Source organism: Cetorhinus maximus, chromosome 12, assembly GCF_964194155.1.
Source record: "Cetorhinus maximus chromosome 12, sCetMax3.hap1.1, whole genome shotgun sequence".
Lineage (NCBI taxonomy): Eukaryota > Metazoa > Chordata > Chondrichthyes > Lamniformes > Cetorhinidae > Cetorhinus > Cetorhinus maximus.
Genome location: NC_135890.1, coordinates 42,900,388 through 42,919,165, shown reverse-complemented (window position 1 = coordinate 42,919,165; position 18,778 = coordinate 42,900,388). Strand labels below are relative to the sequence as shown.

Below are 18,778 nucleotides of genomic sequence, written 5' to 3'. Positions count from 1 at the left end.
TATAGTGAAGCCAAATCCGGTGATGGCTCGCTAAGTCAGTTGAGCACAAGGCATACTCAAGTTTATGCATCTTGGACATGAGCGAAATGAACAGGATTGAAGTGGATAAAGGTTTTAACGGTGGAGGTCATAGTGTCACAGGGCAGAATATTGCGCTCGTCAGGCAGCCGTGCACCCAACCCAAGCGAGCATAAAATGACGCACGATGACGTCGGGCGAGCATCCCAAGGTCATCGTGCACTCGTGCGATATTTCGGTCGGCAGGCGCACGTGGGAGTCGTCAGCGCGCCCGCCGACAATTAACAAGCCTATTAAGACCATTAAAGCTCTAATTAAATGAAATTTTTCGCTGCCTGTCCAAACTTTTGGTTAGCAGGCAGGTGAAAAGGCCAAAGGGCCTTTGGGTTTTTTGCGAAACCTAATCCATGGGCGGGATGAGGCTTTGATCAGTGATTTAAAAAATCATTTAAAGCTTTCAAAGTAACTTGTAACATGTCCCCGCTCGGGGACATGTTATTAACATTTGAAATCCTTTATTTTTTATGTTCAAAAAGCTTCAGCTCCCTGAGGCAGCTCTGTGCCTCAGGGAACTTTTACTGTGCGCACACCTGCGCGAATTTAATTGGCCAGCCAGTGTGAAATGGCGATCGCAGCCCGATCGCGGGTGGTGGTCCAATTCATGGCTGCTCCCACTCGCCCCCACCGAGCCCACCTGACGACCAGAAAATCCTGCCCATAGAGTCAGTAAGATACAGAAGGAAGCCATTTGGTCCATTGAGTCCATACCAGCCCTCTATAAAGCAATCCAGTCAATCTCATTCCCCTGCTCTATCCCTATAGCCTTGGAAGTTTATTCCCCTCAAGTGCCTATCAAATCTCCTTTTAAAATCATTGATTGTCTCTGCTTCCACCACCTTCATTGACAGTGAGTTCAAGGTCATTGCCATTTGATGCTTAAAAAAGCTCATTCTCAAATGAGGTGAGAGAGTGGCTGGGCAAATCAAAAGTGGCAGATGTATCATGCCAAAGAGAGCATAAAGGGTAGAGAGTTCAAAGTTCACCTGCAGTCATGAGAATTGGTAGTGAATTTTTCTCCAGAGGTGATTGAGAAGAAAATGGGTTTGAAGTAGGGTCGGGGGTGAGGAAGGTAATCAGAGGCATCCTTATTGGGGATTCACACCACAGGAGTGAGGAGGCCATATTTAGAACTCTGCAATATTATTTTAATCTCCACATAAATACTTTGATTATCAAACATGATGAGACAAAATTACAGAATATTTCGATATTGTCACGATTCTTTTTTCTCTATTCTGGATGGCCACCTTTCATAGCTAACCTCCTCTTTAGCCTTTTAAAACAGAAATGTCTTTGTACTGTAAACAACACAGTTACTTGAGATTGGAGCAGTGGGATTTTTCTGTGCATAACTTTTATTGTGTTTCTATTTTCATTTTTAGAAATGTAAAGTGCCAATCTCTTCCTCCTTCTCCTCCTGTTTTGAGAACCAAATTGCAGAAGAGTACGCGAAAATGTGTTCTGCAGACCTTTGCACTTGTAAAGAATTAAAGTGTGAATGTGCTACTCTTGAAGAGCTGGCACGGCAATGTAGTAAAGAACTTTTTCGATACTACAAGGATTGGAGGACACAAACTGAATGCGGTAAGTTATCTGTGGAAATCAGGGAAATTAAACACTCAGTTAAGACACATGCCTTGAAATTAATGCTCAATGAAAATTTTCACTCGGGTAAAGCGAACAAGATTATTTGTACCTGCGTTTCATCACATATTAGTATCATCAGTAATCAAAATGGGAAAAAAAACAAAAATGCTTTTCTGTTTCAGAAAAGCCCAAGTGTTCTGCAACTCAGATTTACAAGCAGTGTGGCCCAGTGTGTATTCCAACCTGCTCTAATCCAAAACCTCAGCTACAGTGCGATCTGTGTGTGGATACCTGCGATTGTCCAGAGGGTAATCATATTAATTGAAAACAATGTCATCTTTTACTTGTACCTTGACATTATTTTAACATAAAACATTTATGTGAGTGATCTACCATGTATTTTAAGCATTGCATCCTTCTCATTGACACACTCAATCTGGCTTTCATGCCGCAATATAATTTCCAAATAGATTTCTTTGAATGTTTGCTAAAATATAAGATCAAGCAAGAAGTTTAGTGATGCTATGGCAGGAGCGAGGAGGTGGAAATTCCTTGAGATGGAGAGGCATGGGGGATCCACTGGTCCCTTTCCCGTAAATTCATTGGAAAATAAGAAAGAACGCCTCCCTCCTTCCCTCATCCGCCAAATGGGCCAGGAGTCAGTTCCATGTTGTCTCAGTTTTTTCTCAGAGTTGCCAGCTTTCCTTCTGAATGTCGGGAGCCCCACCTCACATACAAGGCAAATATTGTCAGGGGAAGAAGCAAGAGTGGAGATCTCTAGTGCTGATTGCTCCTTCTCCATTGGCTCATTCTAGACTTGGTGTATATGTGAACATTGCACAAAGTGAGATGAGGGGTTTTCACCTTCAGAAACAGAGGAGGCTGAGGGGTGACCTCATTGAGGTGTACAAAATTACGAGGGGCCTAGATAGGGTAGCAGGATAGAGCTGTTTCCCCTAGCTGAGGGGTGGATTACCAGCGGGCATAGATTCAAGGTGATTGGTAGGAAGATGAGAGGGGACATGAAGAAAATATTTTTCACCCATAGGGTGGCGGGCATCTGGAATTCACTGCCTAAAATGGTGGTTGAGGCTGAAATGTTCAACTCATTTAAAAGGTGCTGGGATCTGTATCTGAAGTGCTGTAACCTGCAAGGCGACAGACCAGGTGCTGGAAAGTGGGATGAAAATGAGCGGCTAGTTTCTTTATTTTCTCTTTTTTATCCAGCGTAGACACAATGGGCTGAATAGCCTCTTTCTGTGCTGAACTTTTCTATGGTTCTATAGATCTAAAGGTGATTGTAGGTCCTATGGGTGGGCTCCAAGCCAGGGAAGTGCCCAGGCCCCCAAAGAAAAGAAAGGTTGGTATTTTTTTGAAATGCTATTGATCAGGCCCCTTACACAGAGGGTTAAAGAGGGTCATAGCCAGTGTTAATAAAAAAACATACTGCTGGCAGATATTTCACTCACATGGGCAAGTGGTGATGGATTTTCCTCCACAGTGAGGAGTGACCTCTCTATGCTAATTAAGTACCCAGCAAACTCAAACAGCATGGATGATACTGGAGGGGCCCTATTGGGCATGAACCCGCATTCCAAGGGATTTTGACCACATAGACGCGTCCACATCTTTAACTCTGAACCCTTTGACAATCACCTTTATCTTATTAAATGTTGCATGAGGGAGCATTGCAAAGAGATAAAACATTCTTCCAAAGGGAAGGAGAGAAAATCAGTGACTGAGTCAACTCTTAAGCATGTAACTCTCCTGCATGGATCAGCAATTGATTCCATAGCAGGGTGCCAGTACCTTCCCACTTTTACTCACAAGGTACAAATAACGAACAAATGATTTTAGAATGGTGATTTGAGAGAATTTCTTATTTTCCTGATTGACCCAACAGTGAAGAAAAACAACATTCAGTGAAATAATGCTAGGAATGTCACCAAAGAATAATTTACACTTACAAATCCCATTAAAGCAAAGTTGAGAGTTTTAGCGTGAATAGGAGAAAGTACTTAGACATGTATTTTAATGTATCTCAGGCACTGTCCTTGATAACATCAGAGGAAGAAACACATGCATCAAGAAAGCAGAATGCCCTTGTGAACATGACGGAGAGATTTATGAATCGGGACAAACAAAGACAACTTCCTGTCAGTCATGGTACGCTTTGCACTGTACATCATATATGTAGGATTTACACTCAAAAATTCAAATATTTTAGAACAAAATCTCAATTATTTCTTTTGTATTTTCATTTCAGCACTTGTGAATCTGGCACCTGGTCATGTTCCCATCTTAAATGCCGCGGGAGATGCAAAATTGAAGAAGCAACTTGCGTCACAACATTTGATAATAATTATTATTGCATGATAGGCGAATGCTCATATTATGCTGTTTCTGTATGTTTCCTACATTTTAATCTCATTTATAATCAATTTTTGAAACAAATGTGTAATTAATGCCATTGGCATAATACCTGCTTGAGACATTTCTGAGTTCTCCATTTTGCAATGTTTTTTCAATAGGCAGAGGACTGGACCATCATGGTAGAAATCCACCAATGTCAAGCAGCATTTAAACAGTCATGTTTGCAGCGTGTTACCTTAACTAAGAATCAGGTAAGAATTTGTAAAACGATTAATTTTAGTTCTGCCAATATGTTCACTAAAATGATTAATGATTAATGCGTACTTTTTTTATAGACTTCCTTTGTATTCACCAACGATGGCAAAATACGTCTTGATCAAAATGTGGTCACAATGCCCCTGAGAACAGGTAAAAAATGTTTTGCCCTGTTCATAGAAGTAAGAGAAACTTATGGCACAGGAGGTGATCATTTTACCCATTGTGTCTATGCAGGCTGAAAAACAACCACCCAATCCAATCCCATTTTCCAGTTCTTGGTCAGCAACCAAGTACATGTTGAAATACTTTTCACATGTGATGAAGGTTTCTGCCTTTCCCACCCTTTCAGCATAGCATGCTATGGCTTGAACTCATTAACTCTTGGATAATTTCAACTGTTGGCGAGACAGCAAATCAGTCCCAGTATTCCTTACCATTTCAGTTGGATAAAGATAAGTAAATAAATGGTTTAATGTGAGTTGAAGCAGTATATTTTCTTTAAAACAGGAGGAATAACAATATTTCAGCAATCCTCAATGTACATTCAAGTCGTAACAACATTTGGACTGAAAATGCAAGTGCAGATATTTCCTATTATGCAGCTTTACATCTCACTGTCTGAGGATTTAAAAGAAAGCACGAAAGGTATGGCTAATATGATATATTTATTTAAAGGCATACTTAATTTAGTGACAGGATTACATCTTTAACTACACCTTTGAGTAGAAGTGCTTCAGTAATAGTCCTGACTTCACATGCTGGGAATAGAATCTACCTATTTATAACGCAGGGTAGATTCCATAATACTGTGGGCAGCAGATGACTGAGCATGCTCAAAAGTAATTGATTTTCCATCTTTTCCCCTGGCCCAATAGCCCTTCCCCTATGGGTGGCGAGTATCTGTCTGGGCCACTTATGAGAGGCGGGCAGGCTGAGCAATGAATAACTGCAAGGCTAGTTGTCAGTGGATTTGACCTAAATCTGAAAGCGTGGCTCATTTTTTGAAAACTCACACATCCCTTTAAAACAGAATAGGGCACAATAGATGAATTGCATGCCTTTGAGTAAAGTTTCAACAGGAGCGAGTGGAATACAGTCTTTTTAGTATTTGAGCCAACTAAAGTGGATGAAATGACTGTCATCAGCAAATGCTTCAAGCAGGAACTGCATTTTGAACTATATGACAAATAGATCTATTTATTGCTTACAGATAACAAGGGAGCATTAAAACGTCAGATAAATGATCATCTGATTAACATCCGATCTACTTAGGGAAATTACTGCATTCATTGCAGAAAAGTAGTAGACTAGTATGCCTGATGAGGCAGAATGATACCAATGTTCACCTTGATAATGCATCAACAAAAATATTACCTGCTGCCAAAATGCTAGCAAATTTTCTAATGTCATCCCAACATTAAATATTTGCAAATAGTTGAATATCATACATACCCTCATGACCACAGTGTGCTCCCAACTGCACTCTTTGCAGCACATATTGAGAGTTCGCTAAATGTTAATTAGTTTTGCTCCGGGTCAGTGTTAACTTGAGACCCACATATCTTGTCAAGCAGTGGTTCAGGTGCCAATACAATGGGACCATATCCTCAGCACAAAGGAAAAGGTAGGCAGAGAAACTGCAAAAGGGACTGTGAGAAAGAGACAGAGGTTAGAGGTGGGCCAAAGCAAAATGTGAAAGATACCCAATTGGGGAAGTAGAGAGAGAGAAAGTCAGAATGAGAAAAAGAGACACATAAGACAGTCAGACACATAGAATAATAGTGACTAGAATCTTTATATTTTCAACCATTCTAAATGATTACAGCATTGACATTTTTATTTATACTGAGAATTCCAAAGCATATTGTTCACCTATGCATATTTAGTCATCTAGCTCTGGTATCTTTACTTATCTACTTATAGTGAGTAAATAAAACACCATGCCCTACAATTCTACAGGGGCTCTCCAACCCCCCAAAACCTGCAGAGACTCAGCATAATCAGCAAAATCCTTCCAAATTTCAGGGTGCCCATCTATGTTCTAGGACCCACTGAAAATTCAGTCATATCACGCTTCATTATAAACTTCTTCCTAAATTCCCTCAGTGAATATGGCCACCATCCTCCTCTTCCTTGCAGCTCTAATTCACCAGGCGAAATGCTACATGCCATGTGCTATATATGAGTGAGTATATTTGCTCCAGCTGTCTCAGCTGGAGTTTGTGGGCACAGTGGGGTGACCATAAGACCATAAGACATAGGAGCAGAAATTAGGCCATTCGGCCCATTGAGTCTGCTCCACCATTCAATCATTTTTCAACCCCATTCTCCCGCCTTCTCCCCGTAACCTTTGATCCCCTTACCAATCAAGAACCTATCTCTCTCGGTCTTAAGTACACTCAATGACCTGACCTCCACAGCCTTCTGTGGCAATGAATTCCATAGATTCACCACTCTCTGGCTAAAGAAGTTTCTCTTCATCTCTGTTCTAAAAGGTCTTCCCTTTACTCTGAGGCTGTGCCCTCGGGTCCTAGTCTCTCCTACTAATTGAAACATCTTCCCCATGTCCAGTCTATCCAGGCCTTTCAGTATTCTGTAAGTTTCAATCAGATCCCCCCTCATCCTTCTAAACTCCATCGAGTGAAGACCCAGAGTCCTCAAACGTTCCTCAAATGTTAAGCCTTACATTCCTGGGATCGTTCTCGTGAACCCCCTCTGGGCCCTCTCCAGGGCCAGCACATCCTTCCTGAGACAGGGGCCCAAAATTGCTCACAATATTCTAAATGTGGTCTGACCAGAGCCTTATAAAGCCTCAGCAGAACATCTCTGCTTTTATATTCTAGTCCTCTCGAAATAAATGCCAACATTGCATTTGCCTTCCTAACTACCGACTCAACCTGCAAATTAAGAGAATCCTGGACTAGGACTCCCAAATCCCTTTGCACTCCAGATTTCTGAATTCTCTCCCCATTTAGAAAATAGTCTATGCCTCTATTCTTCCTACCAAAGTGCATGACCTCACACTTCCCCACGTTATATTCCATCTGCCACTTCTTTGCCCATTCTCCTAACCTGTCCAAATCCTTCTGCAGCCTCCCCGCCTCCTCAATACTACCTGTCCCTCCACCTATCTTTGTATCATCTGCAAACTTAGCCAGGATGCCCTCGGTTCCTTCATCTAGATCATTAATGTAGAAAGTGAAAAGTTGTGGTCCCAACACTGACCCCTGCGGAACTCCACTAGTCACCGGCCGCCATCCTAAGAAGGACCCCCTTATCCCCACTCTCTGCCTCCTGCCAGACAGCCAATCTTCTATCCATGCTAGTACCTTGCCTCTAATACCATGGGCTCTTATCTTACTGAGCAGCCTCCTGTGCGGCACCTTGTCAAAGGCCTTCTGGAAGTCCAAGTAGATAACATCCATTGGCTCTCCTTTGTCTAACCTACTCGTTACCTCCTCAAAGAATTCTAACAGATTTGTCAGGCATGACCTCCCCTTGATGAAACCATGCTGACTGCCCTATTTTATCATGCATTTCCAAATATTTTGAAATCTCATCCTTAATAATGGACTCTAAAATCTTACCAACGACTGAGGTCAGGCTAATCGACCTGTAATTTCCTGTCTTTTGCCTCACTCCCTTCTTAAACAGGGGTGTTACATTAGCGATTTTCCAGTCCTCTGGGACCCTCCCTGACTCCAGTGATTCCTGAAAGATCACCACTAACGCCTCCACTATCTCTTCAGCTATATCCTTCAGAACTCTGGGGTGTAAATCCATCTGGCCCAGGTGATTTAACCACCTTCAGACCTTTCAGTTCTCCTAGCACCTTCTCCTTGGTAATGGCCACCATACTCACCTCTGCCCCCCGACTCTCTTGAACTTTGGGGATGTTACTCGTGTCTTCCACCGTGAAGACTGACGCAAAATACCTATTCAGTTCCTCCACCATTTCTTTGTTCCCCACTACTACTTCTCCAGCGTCATTTTCCAGTGGCCCAATGTCCACTTTTGCCTCTCTCTTACCCTTCATATATCTAAAAAAACTCTTGCAATCTTCTTTTATATTACTGGCTAGTTTACCCTCATATTTAATCTTCTCCCTCCTTATTTCTTTTTTAGTTGTCCTCTGTTGGTCTTTGTAGGCTTCCCAATCCCCTGGTTTCCCACTGCTCTTCACCGCATTGTATGCTTTCTCTTTAGCTTTTATGCTGTCCCTGACTTCCCTTGTCAGCCATGGTTGCCTCGTCCTCCCTTTAGTATGCTTCTTCTTCCTAGGGATGAATTTTTGCTGTGTCTCCCAAATTACTCCCAGAAACTCCTGCCATTGCTATTCCACTGTCTTTCCTGCTAGGCTCATCTCCCAGTCAATTCTGGCCAGCTCCTCCCTCATGCCTCTGTAATTGCCTTTATTCAACTGTAATACCGTTACATCTGATTCCAGCTTTTTCCTCTCAAATTGCAGGGTAAATTCTATCATATTATGGTCACTTCCTCCTAAGGGTTCCTTCACCTTAAACTCCCTTATCAAATCTGCCTCATTACACATCACTAAATCTAGAATTGCCTGTTCCACAGTGGGCTCCACCACAAGCTGCTCCAAAAAGCCATCTCGTGGACATTCTACAAATTCCTTTTCTTGGGATCCACTGCCAACCTGATTTTCCCAGTCTACCTGCATATTGAAATCCCCCATGATCATTGTAACCTTGCCTTTCTTACACGCCTTTTCTATCTCCTGGTGTATCTTGTGCCCCACATCCTGACTACTCTTGGGAGGCCTGTACGTAACTCCCATTATGGTTTTTTTACCTTTGCGGTTCCTCAATTCTACCCACGCAGATTCTACATTATCTGACCCTACGTCATTTCTTGCTATCGATTTAATTTCATTTCTTACTAACAAAGCAACCCCACCCCCTCTGCCAACCTGCCTATCTTTTCGATAGGACGTATATCCTTGGATATTTAGCTCCCAGTCCTGATCCCCTTGCAGCCATGTCTCCGTGATGCCCACCACATCATACCTGCCAATTTCAATCTGCACCACAAGCTCATTTACCTTATTTCGTATACTGGGTGCATTCAGATACAACACCTTCAGTCCTGTATTTCCCGTCCCCTTTCTCATTGTCGTCCCTTTATCTGATGTGCTTGAAGTTAGATTCCTAGCCCTTTCCAAACACTCTGTCCTATTTATGTTCTGGGGACTTTAATAGCCTCTCCTGGGCTCTCCTTTCTTTTCAGATTTTTTATAATTTTCCAATAAGTTGAATCCACCCCCCCACATGCTAACCTGCTGCTTTGTTTCCCAACAGTCATACATCTTGGAGTTTTACCCTTCCCTCCCCCCCTACTTTCTAGTTTAAAGTCCTGTTGACCACCCTATTTACCCTTTTCGCTAGAACATTGGTCCCAGATCGGTTCAGGTGGAGACCATCCCAACGGTACAGATCCCTCCTGTTCCAATACTGATGCCAGTGCCCCACGAAATGGAAGCCCTCTTTCCTGCACCACTCCTTTAGCCACGTATTTACTTCCCTCATTCTCGTGTCCCTATGCCAATTTGCACGTGGCTCGGGTAGTAATCCGGAGATTATAACCCTTGAGGACCTGTTCTTTAATTTAGTTCCTAGTTCCTGATAATCCCCAAACAGGTCCTCTTTCCTAGTCTTACCTATGTTATTTGTCCCGATGTGGACCACTACAACTGGATCCTCCCTCTCCAACATCCTTTCAAGCGGTCAGAGATGTCCCTCACCCTGGTACCAGGCAGGCAACATACCATGCGGGACTCTCGATCCTGCTTACAGGGTGGGCGAGCGGGGCACCTAAATGGCATGGGAGCAGCAAGGGTCAGCATTAGCATAGATGCATCTATGATACTGTTGGAAAATCCAGGGCCTTCCTATCATTGGAGTGTGGGTGTTATCTCCCGTAACACATTTTACTGTTCTCTCTTGACTATCCCTACACCGCTTTAAAACCCACATGCAATTTCTTTGGGGGGTGGAGGGGTGAGGAAGGAACTTTCTCCACATCATCCCAGTCCCTGTGTCCTTCACCCCCTGCACCTTCATCCTTGGTGGGGCCCAATTCCACCTTGATGTTGGTATGTTTCAGCTCACTTGACAATACTCTGCCATCTAAACTTCATAAGTGAAAACTCCCAGTGTAAGGAATCTCAGCTCCTGTTCCCTGATGCCATTAGTCTTGTATAGTGCAGCTTCTTCCCCATACAAGCCCTGGAGTCTGGCGAAATTCACAGGAAACTCGGGGCCCTTATATCTGGGATGTGCCCGTCACACTATAAATCCTAATCAGCTCCCACCACCCCCCATCACCACTCATAACAGTGTAATCCTGGTACATCATGAGAAACGGCACAGCAGATCCACAGTTACATTATACAAGTTGGCTATAAGTGCATCCATAACACTTGAAGTATTATACATGCCAACCCTGTGACACACAAGCATCTGTTTGCTTCAAATATCATATTTACAAAATAGCATTAAAAGCAGAGTTGAACAGGTAGTATATTTAATAACCTTATATTGACTTTCAACTACTATATAATGGTGCAAATTGAACCAATTTGAAATAAAAGGTGCTGACATCAAATTGTTTTCACAGTCATTAAAGCCATGTTAAAGCTTAGAGTTCCATGATTGCAAAGTAGATCACTGTGAATAAAATTATGTAAATCATCCAAACTTTGCTTGAAATGAAGTGGGCATCATTAGATCACAAACTGAAGAATGTATAGACACCTCTTACCAAAATATACTATTGGGTCAAAGTCATTCCCAAACCAGGAAGGAACATACCCGAGGTAACTACTCTCTTGTGATGGCCTGTGTTCTTTTCCTTCAGGTTTATGTGGCGTCTTCAATGATAATGCAGAAGATGACTTTCTATCTCAAGGTGGCATTGTGGAAAGTACCCCCATTACTTTTGCTAATTCCTGGAAGTTTAAGGACAGTTGCCCCGATGCAATAATACCTCCTCCTTGTATCAGTTCAGAAAATGGTAATTATCTTTTCTGATGCCCTTCTGATTACAATATAGTTACAGTTGTTTTGCATTCCCTTTTATAAGATTATAGCAATTAATTTATACAGAGGCCTGCTCTAAAAACATAAACACTGTAGTATCTGCTAGTTTGATCAGTGATGTCAGCCAAGCCAGCACAAATGATTGTGGAAATCCAAGTGTTCGTTTCGTTAAGCAAGTTTCTGCTGGTTTATAAATAATTTCAACCGAAACTGATCCAGCTCACAAACCTGACCACGGCCCAGAATGTAACAAGGAGGGCAACATGTTTCAGCTGATTGTGGCCATTTGATGATAGCCTTCAAATTGATCTGATTTTCTTAGGTACACAGGCTCATTTAAAGAAGTCTTTACATATTAAAATATTCTCAGTTTACGAAGAAGCTGAATAGTGTGTACAAATGAAACTAGTAAATGGTTCAGCATTTTTTAAAAATCGTTTGTTTCATTAGAAATTCCAGCTCTAATTGGACACCATCATAAAAAGACTCCCTCCCTGGCACAGTAGCAAGGGGTTTTCTGGCATGGCTTTTCCTGACCTGTCTTTTTGGCAGACAACCTATGCCTGACTCCTTACAGTTACTTGCCCCACCACACATCCACAAGTGCAGTGGGCTCATAGGCTGTCAGGACCCGATGAAATGACTGTTGCCAATATTAGCCTACAAATGCGTAACCTATTTCTTTGTCGTGTTTTAATGCTCTAGATACTTTAACAGAGGAACGGTGTTAATTCAGTTTTGTTGCATGCAGAAAATTCTAGATTGTGCATGGAAAAATTGTGAGCAATTTGCAGGAATATCTTTAAATCAAGTATTTTTCCTTACAATAAAAGTTGTGTTTCTGAACTAATATTTCAGAAAAATATGCAAAAGATAACTGCCGCTCCATAAAAGATCCTAATGGTCCCTTTTCCAAATGTCATTCTGCCGTCGACTCTGTACATTATTATGAGGTAAGTACTGATTCAGAGTCAAAGTTTATGAAGTTTATTTCATATTCAACATAAAGTAAAAGTTGTCAAATAGTAATCCTGCATGCTTTCGCCTTGGCTGGTTGAGCTTATCCGTTGAGTGACTAATCCATAACGAACAGAAAGATCCCAGGTTTAGTGCACATTCTGTATAGAGTTATCTAATCTCAGACAGGGTGGCACTACAGGTGATATGATTTCCCCCAGAGTGTCAGTTTTAGGAAGAGGAAATTTAACCAGGTTTAGTTTTGTAGATTGTATAAGTTTGTGTTAAACAACACAATGGTGGATATGAATTTATGAGTTAATTACCCCACTTGATTTTTTTTTATTGTTATGAAATATTACTGCTTAAATTTTTAACTTCTTTACTTATTTAGATGTGTGTAGCTGCTACCTGTGCCTGTGAGAACATCAATGAGTGCCTGTGTGCAGGATTGGGACTGTATGTTCATGAATGTGCTGCTCATGGTATCATCGTGAAAAACTGGAGAAGAAACATTTGCAGTAAGTTGCAATGCTGCTTACCCTTTAAGAAAGTAGAACCTGAGGCCCCGATTTTCATCCCTGGCTCAGCAAACTTGACCTTTAAAAATGTCCGCCCGCAGGTCACATATTTGGTCTTCGGGGTGGGCTGGAATAGTAGTCGGGCAATCCCGGAACGAGTGCGGGGGCTGCTGGGTCTGGAGGCGGGCTGGGTGCAAGGCCTGCCTCTGTGCTCCAGCACTGTGCATAAATCAATAAAATATATTATTAAACAAATATCACCCTTCCAGCCTTCAACCTTCACCCCCACATGCTCCCTATGCCCCATCCATGCCAACCCATGCCCCCACCAACCTCCCCATGGCCCCTCATACCCCCATGCCAACCCATGCTCCTCTAACCGCTCCCTCCAGACCTTCATTGCCCCTATGTGAACTTAGTGCCAACTCATGCCAACCCATAGCCCCACCCACCACTCTTTGACCCTACCCACTTCATGCCAACTTACCTAGAATCCTTAGGCACTTCCTGGACAGCTTTGACACTTCCTGGACACATGGACACTTCCTTGACAGTTCCTTGACAGCTTGACAGTTTCAACAAGTTGGTATGTAAAAAATATATAATCGTATTTAATTCTAACAATCCTAAAGGCTGCTTTACTTTCCCAAAGGGTTCCTACATCCCCAAGAGGGTGCCTTACCTCTTCCAAAGGTGCCCCAGGACCCAAGCCAAAGGGGTACCTTATCTTTCCAAAGAGGTGCCCTGGCTATCTAAATTAACCCACCAGGTTCAGACCTCCATTACTTGGTCTGGTCTGTGCACTCCAGGGTTCTCGCAGCTAGTGTTCAAAAATCGTAAGTCAGTGGAGGCAGCCGGTGATTTAAATGGCCAGCTGCCTCCGTGGTTCATGCGATCCTGGCCCAACTCCAGTCCCGCCCCTGTGAAGATGGGAGATGCCGCATTCAGGGATGAGACTTAGAAATTTTGGGAATTTCAGTACTGTTTGCCATGACGGAGAGTCTTTCCATCGTGGCAAAAATCAGGGCCAGAGTTGGCGGAGTTGATTCTTCAATCTCACTGCACCGGTCACCTCCTTCATGATGTCATTGAAGGATGTAGGATTAATAAAGGCTTGACAAGTTTAAATAAATCAGTATCCAGTCAGAATAGGTGCAGTTTGACATCCTCTAGGAGTGGGAAGGATTCATTCAAGCTAAAACTCCTGATAGCCACTGGAGGCAGAAGTCAGCTCAAATCCAAAAGGCTGCAATCAGTCGCTTTCTGAGAGGGACTTTTGTGCTGCCTCAAGTCTTGGAGGGTGTTCCAGGCCCAGTGAGGCCTGCACATTCCCTCTTTGTACCCTTCCTCCTCCTATTGAGCTGGACACCAATACCTGTCAATTGCCCAAATCCCTGGGAGCTCAGGAGGTGTGAACTGCTCAAATTCCAGTGAGTGACATCCCACCATCCAAATCTCTTAGGGACAGGAGGGGCTAACATCTACCTCCCTCTGCACAAATCCACTCTTCAGGGCAGAGGCCTGATAATTCCATCTTCCGCCTGATTTCCTGTCCATTCACTGTTCCTATAGCCCTTTTCTGCTGTTTCTTTGTTGCCGACACTGAGCAAATTGTTCAAAAAAGGGTAAGGATAAACCCAGCAACATCAGACCAACCCGTTTAACTTCAGTGGTGGGGAAACTTCTAGAAACTATGATTCAGACAGAATTAATAGCCTCATGGACAAATGCAGGTTAATTAAGGAGAGCCAGCGTGGATTTCTTAAGGGAAAATCATGTTTAACTAACTTGCTGGAGTCTTTTTGAAGAGACCACAGAGAGGGCTGATGAAAAAGCTTTCTCACACAGCAAGTGACTAGGGTCTGGAAGGCACTGCCTGAGAGTGTGCTGGAGGCAGTTTCAATCGAGCCATTCAAGAGGGAATTAGATGATCATTTGAAAAGAAACAATGTGCAAGGTTATGGGGAGAAGGCAGGAGAATGGCACTCGGTGAAATGCTCATTCAGAGATCCAGTGCAGACACGATGGGCCACATGGCCTCCTTCTGCACTGTAATACTTCTGTGGTTTTGTGAAATTCATGGCCAGCTTATTTTCCACCATGGTATTATACAGAGGAAAGTAGAAGAGTTGTCCCTGATGTGCTGTCCAATATACTGCTGGGTGCAAATTGACCTACGTGACAACAGTGACTAGATTTCAAAAGTAATTCATTGACTGTAAAGCACAATGGGAAATCGAGAGGTCACAAAAAATGCTATGTAAATGCAATCTCTTTCTTCCTTACTGGAAAGCTAGGAGACAGGTATCATTGACCCAGCCAGTCTCTTAAATTTAACTAGAAAAAATATCTGAACAAGAATGAGCATAAATCGAAAGCAAAACCTCACACGAGCAGCGTCACACTAGTAGGTTTCTCTCACACCACCATATGGAAATGAGTTTCCTGAGAAATCCAACCTATATGAATGACTATGGGCCACCTCAATTTCTATTTATTTGGTTAAATTTCTTTTAAGACACCTGCACTTATTAGTTAATATAAATGGAGTTCAACGCAGGTTTTAAAATAAACTGTTATGAAATATTCAAATCTTCCATCGGTGCATAAGAATAGCCATTCAAGGACTGTGAGGTAATTAGCTCCTGTGCATCAAAGTAAAAGTATGTAAAGTCATAATTCCCTTACATTTTTATCACAAGAGCTCATCCATTTTCAAAATATATGATACCAAAATGTGTACACAACTCACACATGTGTGCACACACATGAAAAGTCTTTTTTTTAATTCATTCATGAGATGTGGGTATCGCTGGGAGAGCCAGCATTTATTGTCCATCCCTAATTGCCCTTGAGAAGGTGGTGGTGGTGAGCCACCGTCCTGAATACCACTGAGTGGTTTGTTAAGCCATTTCAGAGGGCAGTTCAGAGTCAACCACATTCATGCAGATCAGAAGTCACATATCGGTCAGGCTGGGTAAGGACGACAAATTCTCTCCCCTGAAGGACATTAGTGAACCTGATGGGTTTTCACGACAATCTGGCAGGTTCATGGTAACCATTACTGATGCTATATTTTTATTCCATATTTATTTTAAAAAAAATGAAAGCATGGATGCCTTTAAACAAAACACCTAGGCATGATTTAAAATAGTAGCTAATTGAAGCTGGGGTCATCCACATTTGCCACTTTATTTTCTTGTTGTAAACTCCTGCAAAAAAACTAGCCTTCATGACATCTAATTGAAAGATAAGTAAGCTTATGCCATGGAGATTAATTTTGGTATTGTGTAGATTGTGTGCTTCTTTTGCTGAGTTCAATTGTCCATCCGTTCTCTGCCAGTCAAAGGATATTAATGAGAAATATATTTATTGGGGTTTAAGTGCATTATATGCTTCATTAAAATCTATGTTGTTTCTCCATCTAGATACACCATGTGCCAACACTCAGGTCTTTGAGAATGACATGAGGGCCTGTAACCGCACCTGTCGATCACTATCCCAGTACGATTACACCTGCGAAGTTAGGGATGTTCCAGTTTATGGCTGTGGCTGTCCTGAGGGAAAGTACATGGACAATACTGGGGCTTGTATTGATAAATCAGACTGCTTGTGTTATATAGATGGGGTGGCTATCAAAAAAGGACAAAGCATTCCTCTGAATGGTCGAATCTGGTAAGTACCTTTGTTATTTCCTACAAATATTGAGTAAACAAGAAAACATGTGTAAAAATATAACTCCCTGCTATTTCGTTCAGCATGTGTGAAAATGGGAAACCTTACTGTTCGACAGTTCCTGCAACCACCATTCCAGGTGAGCAATTGCTTTTATCCTTCCAGTGCCATCAGTATAAATAGGCTTTAAACTTTGCATCAAAATGGATGTTTATTTCTAAGCCAACATTTAGAATCTTTCTTTTCTAGGATGCCTGAATGGGAAGGTATATTTTGACTGTAGAAATGTGGACAACTTTTGTGCAAAGACCTGCAAAGAATACAATAAGCCTTGTGTGAGTAATGTTTATACATTCAACATTTTAATGTTCTCTTGCAATTTGCAATGTGCAATTACTCTAAACTGTCGATATTAAATACAACAAATACTCAATTTTAGCTAAAACTATTATTACTTTATGTTTTGCTGTTCCATGAACTCCAATGCAATGTCACCTCACTATCTGGCTCACTCATACACCCAATAGAATGGAATATGTGCAATATTTAAAATATGCAGAATATTGTTCTTGTACTAGTATCATAATATTTCATCCCGGTTGTGTAAAACCTATCGTTATGGATTCATGTAAATCTGCATTGTTTGCTTCTCAATGGATTTAACACCAAGTTGAAAGGAAATTTATTTATTTCTTTGCTAAAAGTCTAATAGCAACTGTGTCCCTGGCTGTGTCTGCCCTGATAATCTTGTGGAAGATGACTCTGGAAGATGTGTTGCTCCTGAACAGTGTCCTTGTTCATTTGGAGGAGAAAGTTACGCTCCTGGAATCACAATTTTAAGGGATTGCAATAACTGGTGAGATTAAACAATTGGAAAAACCAACCAACATTACTGAACAAATGAAGTGTTTATTTTTGCATAATACTGTTGTTGCTACATAGAATTTACAGCACAGAAACAGGCCATTTCACCCAATGGCTATATGCATATGGTGTGCATGTTTTTCCCATCCTACTTCATCTTACCCTATCAGTATATCTTTATATTCCTTTCTCCCTTGTATAATTATCTAGATTCTCCTTATAGACTATTTGCATAATTTACTCCATGTGGTAGAAGATTTCATATTCTAACCACACTCTGAGTAAACTCGTTTCTCCTGCATTCCCTTCCCCCCTCCTTCTTCAGGTACCATGCCCTAAGAAAGCATTGGCAACCATGGACCTCTCTTGGATTGGTCCATGATTATGCTTGGCAAAGCACTGCAGTGGTTTGCTGTTGCCTTCTTTAGGATGGCTGACCAGGAAATGCCCCCACTCTTACTGCCTGCCATCAAGCATATTGAAAGGATTTACAGGCTGATATTAACCTGTTTGTCCACATTATGAATGCAACTTCCCTGGCCATCAGGTGCTGAAGTGGGACTCAAACCCAGGAGCTTTTGGCCCAGAAGTAGGGATGTCAACACTGGGCCGCAAAACCTGCCTGTATTCCCTACTGGAATTATTAATGACTATCTTCTGTTTATGGACCCCAGTTTTGGACTCCCCACAAATGGAAACATCTATTAGTCAACTCCTTCATCATTTTAAAGAGCTCTATGGGGCCACCCCTCACCTCAGCCTTCCTTTTTCTAGAGAAAAGAGCCCAGATTATTCAGTCTTTTCTGATAGTTATAACCTCTCAATTCCAATATCATCCTTGTAATTTCTTTTTTTGCATCTTCCCTAGTGCCTATATATCCCTCTTGTAGTTAGGAGACCAGAACTGTGAGCAGCACTCTTAAGTATTTTTTATATTGCAGCACATGCAAGGCTGGAACCTGGGAGTGCACCAAGAATTCATGTCCAAAGGACTGCCTAGTTTATGGAGATGGCCACTATGTAACCTTTGATGGAAAAAGATACAGCTTTGATGGAAACTGTGAATATACTTTGGTTGAGGTCAGTTACATTGGGAATGGGTTGTGTCACAACATATTGTCTTTGTATGGCTAAAAAACAAAGAGTTCTTGTATTTCTGCTGATCTGTGGTATGGAATTGTAAATATTATATATGTATGTTCATTAAAAATGAACTGCACCATAACAAATGCTAAAATATGACAAACTAGACAGAGCCCAAATTTGTAAATAATGTTCCACTATACATGATGGATCTCCTCATGTTTTATGGAGATGATTTGAGTTTCCGAGGGCAGTGACCCCTGATTTTGTCATACGTGCTGGCATTAGGCATATCACAATTGAATTAGCTACGTTTTATTT

At 41.9% G+C, this 18,778-nt stretch overlaps 1 protein-coding gene across 1 annotated transcript in view; it reads left to right on the top strand.

Moving 5' to 3' along the window:
* LOC144687971 (mucin-5AC-like) overlaps positions 1-18,778 on the top strand; it is a 127,456-nt gene that overhangs the window by 48,280 nt on the left and 60,398 nt on the right. The window contains exons 7-21 of the mRNA XM_078554631.1: positions 1,461-1,662; positions 1,848-1,973; positions 3,711-3,831; positions 3,932-4,070; positions 4,197-4,289; positions 4,374-4,446; positions 4,804-4,941; positions 11,176-11,331; positions 12,216-12,310; positions 12,709-12,835; positions 16,264-16,510; positions 16,594-16,649; positions 16,760-16,845; positions 17,215-17,366; positions 18,316-18,454. Coding sequence (XP_078410757.1) covers positions 1,461-1,662; positions 1,848-1,973; positions 3,711-3,831; positions 3,932-4,070; positions 4,197-4,289; positions 4,374-4,446; positions 4,804-4,941; positions 11,176-11,331; positions 12,216-12,310; positions 12,709-12,835; positions 16,264-16,510; positions 16,594-16,649; positions 16,760-16,845; positions 17,215-17,366; positions 18,316-18,454 — 1,950 coding nt within the window. The remainder of the gene's footprint in view (positions 1-1,460; positions 1,663-1,847; positions 1,974-3,710; positions 3,832-3,931; positions 4,071-4,196; positions 4,290-4,373; positions 4,447-4,803; positions 4,942-11,175; positions 11,332-12,215; positions 12,311-12,708; positions 12,836-16,263; positions 16,511-16,593; positions 16,650-16,759; positions 16,846-17,214; positions 17,367-18,315; positions 18,455-18,778) is intronic.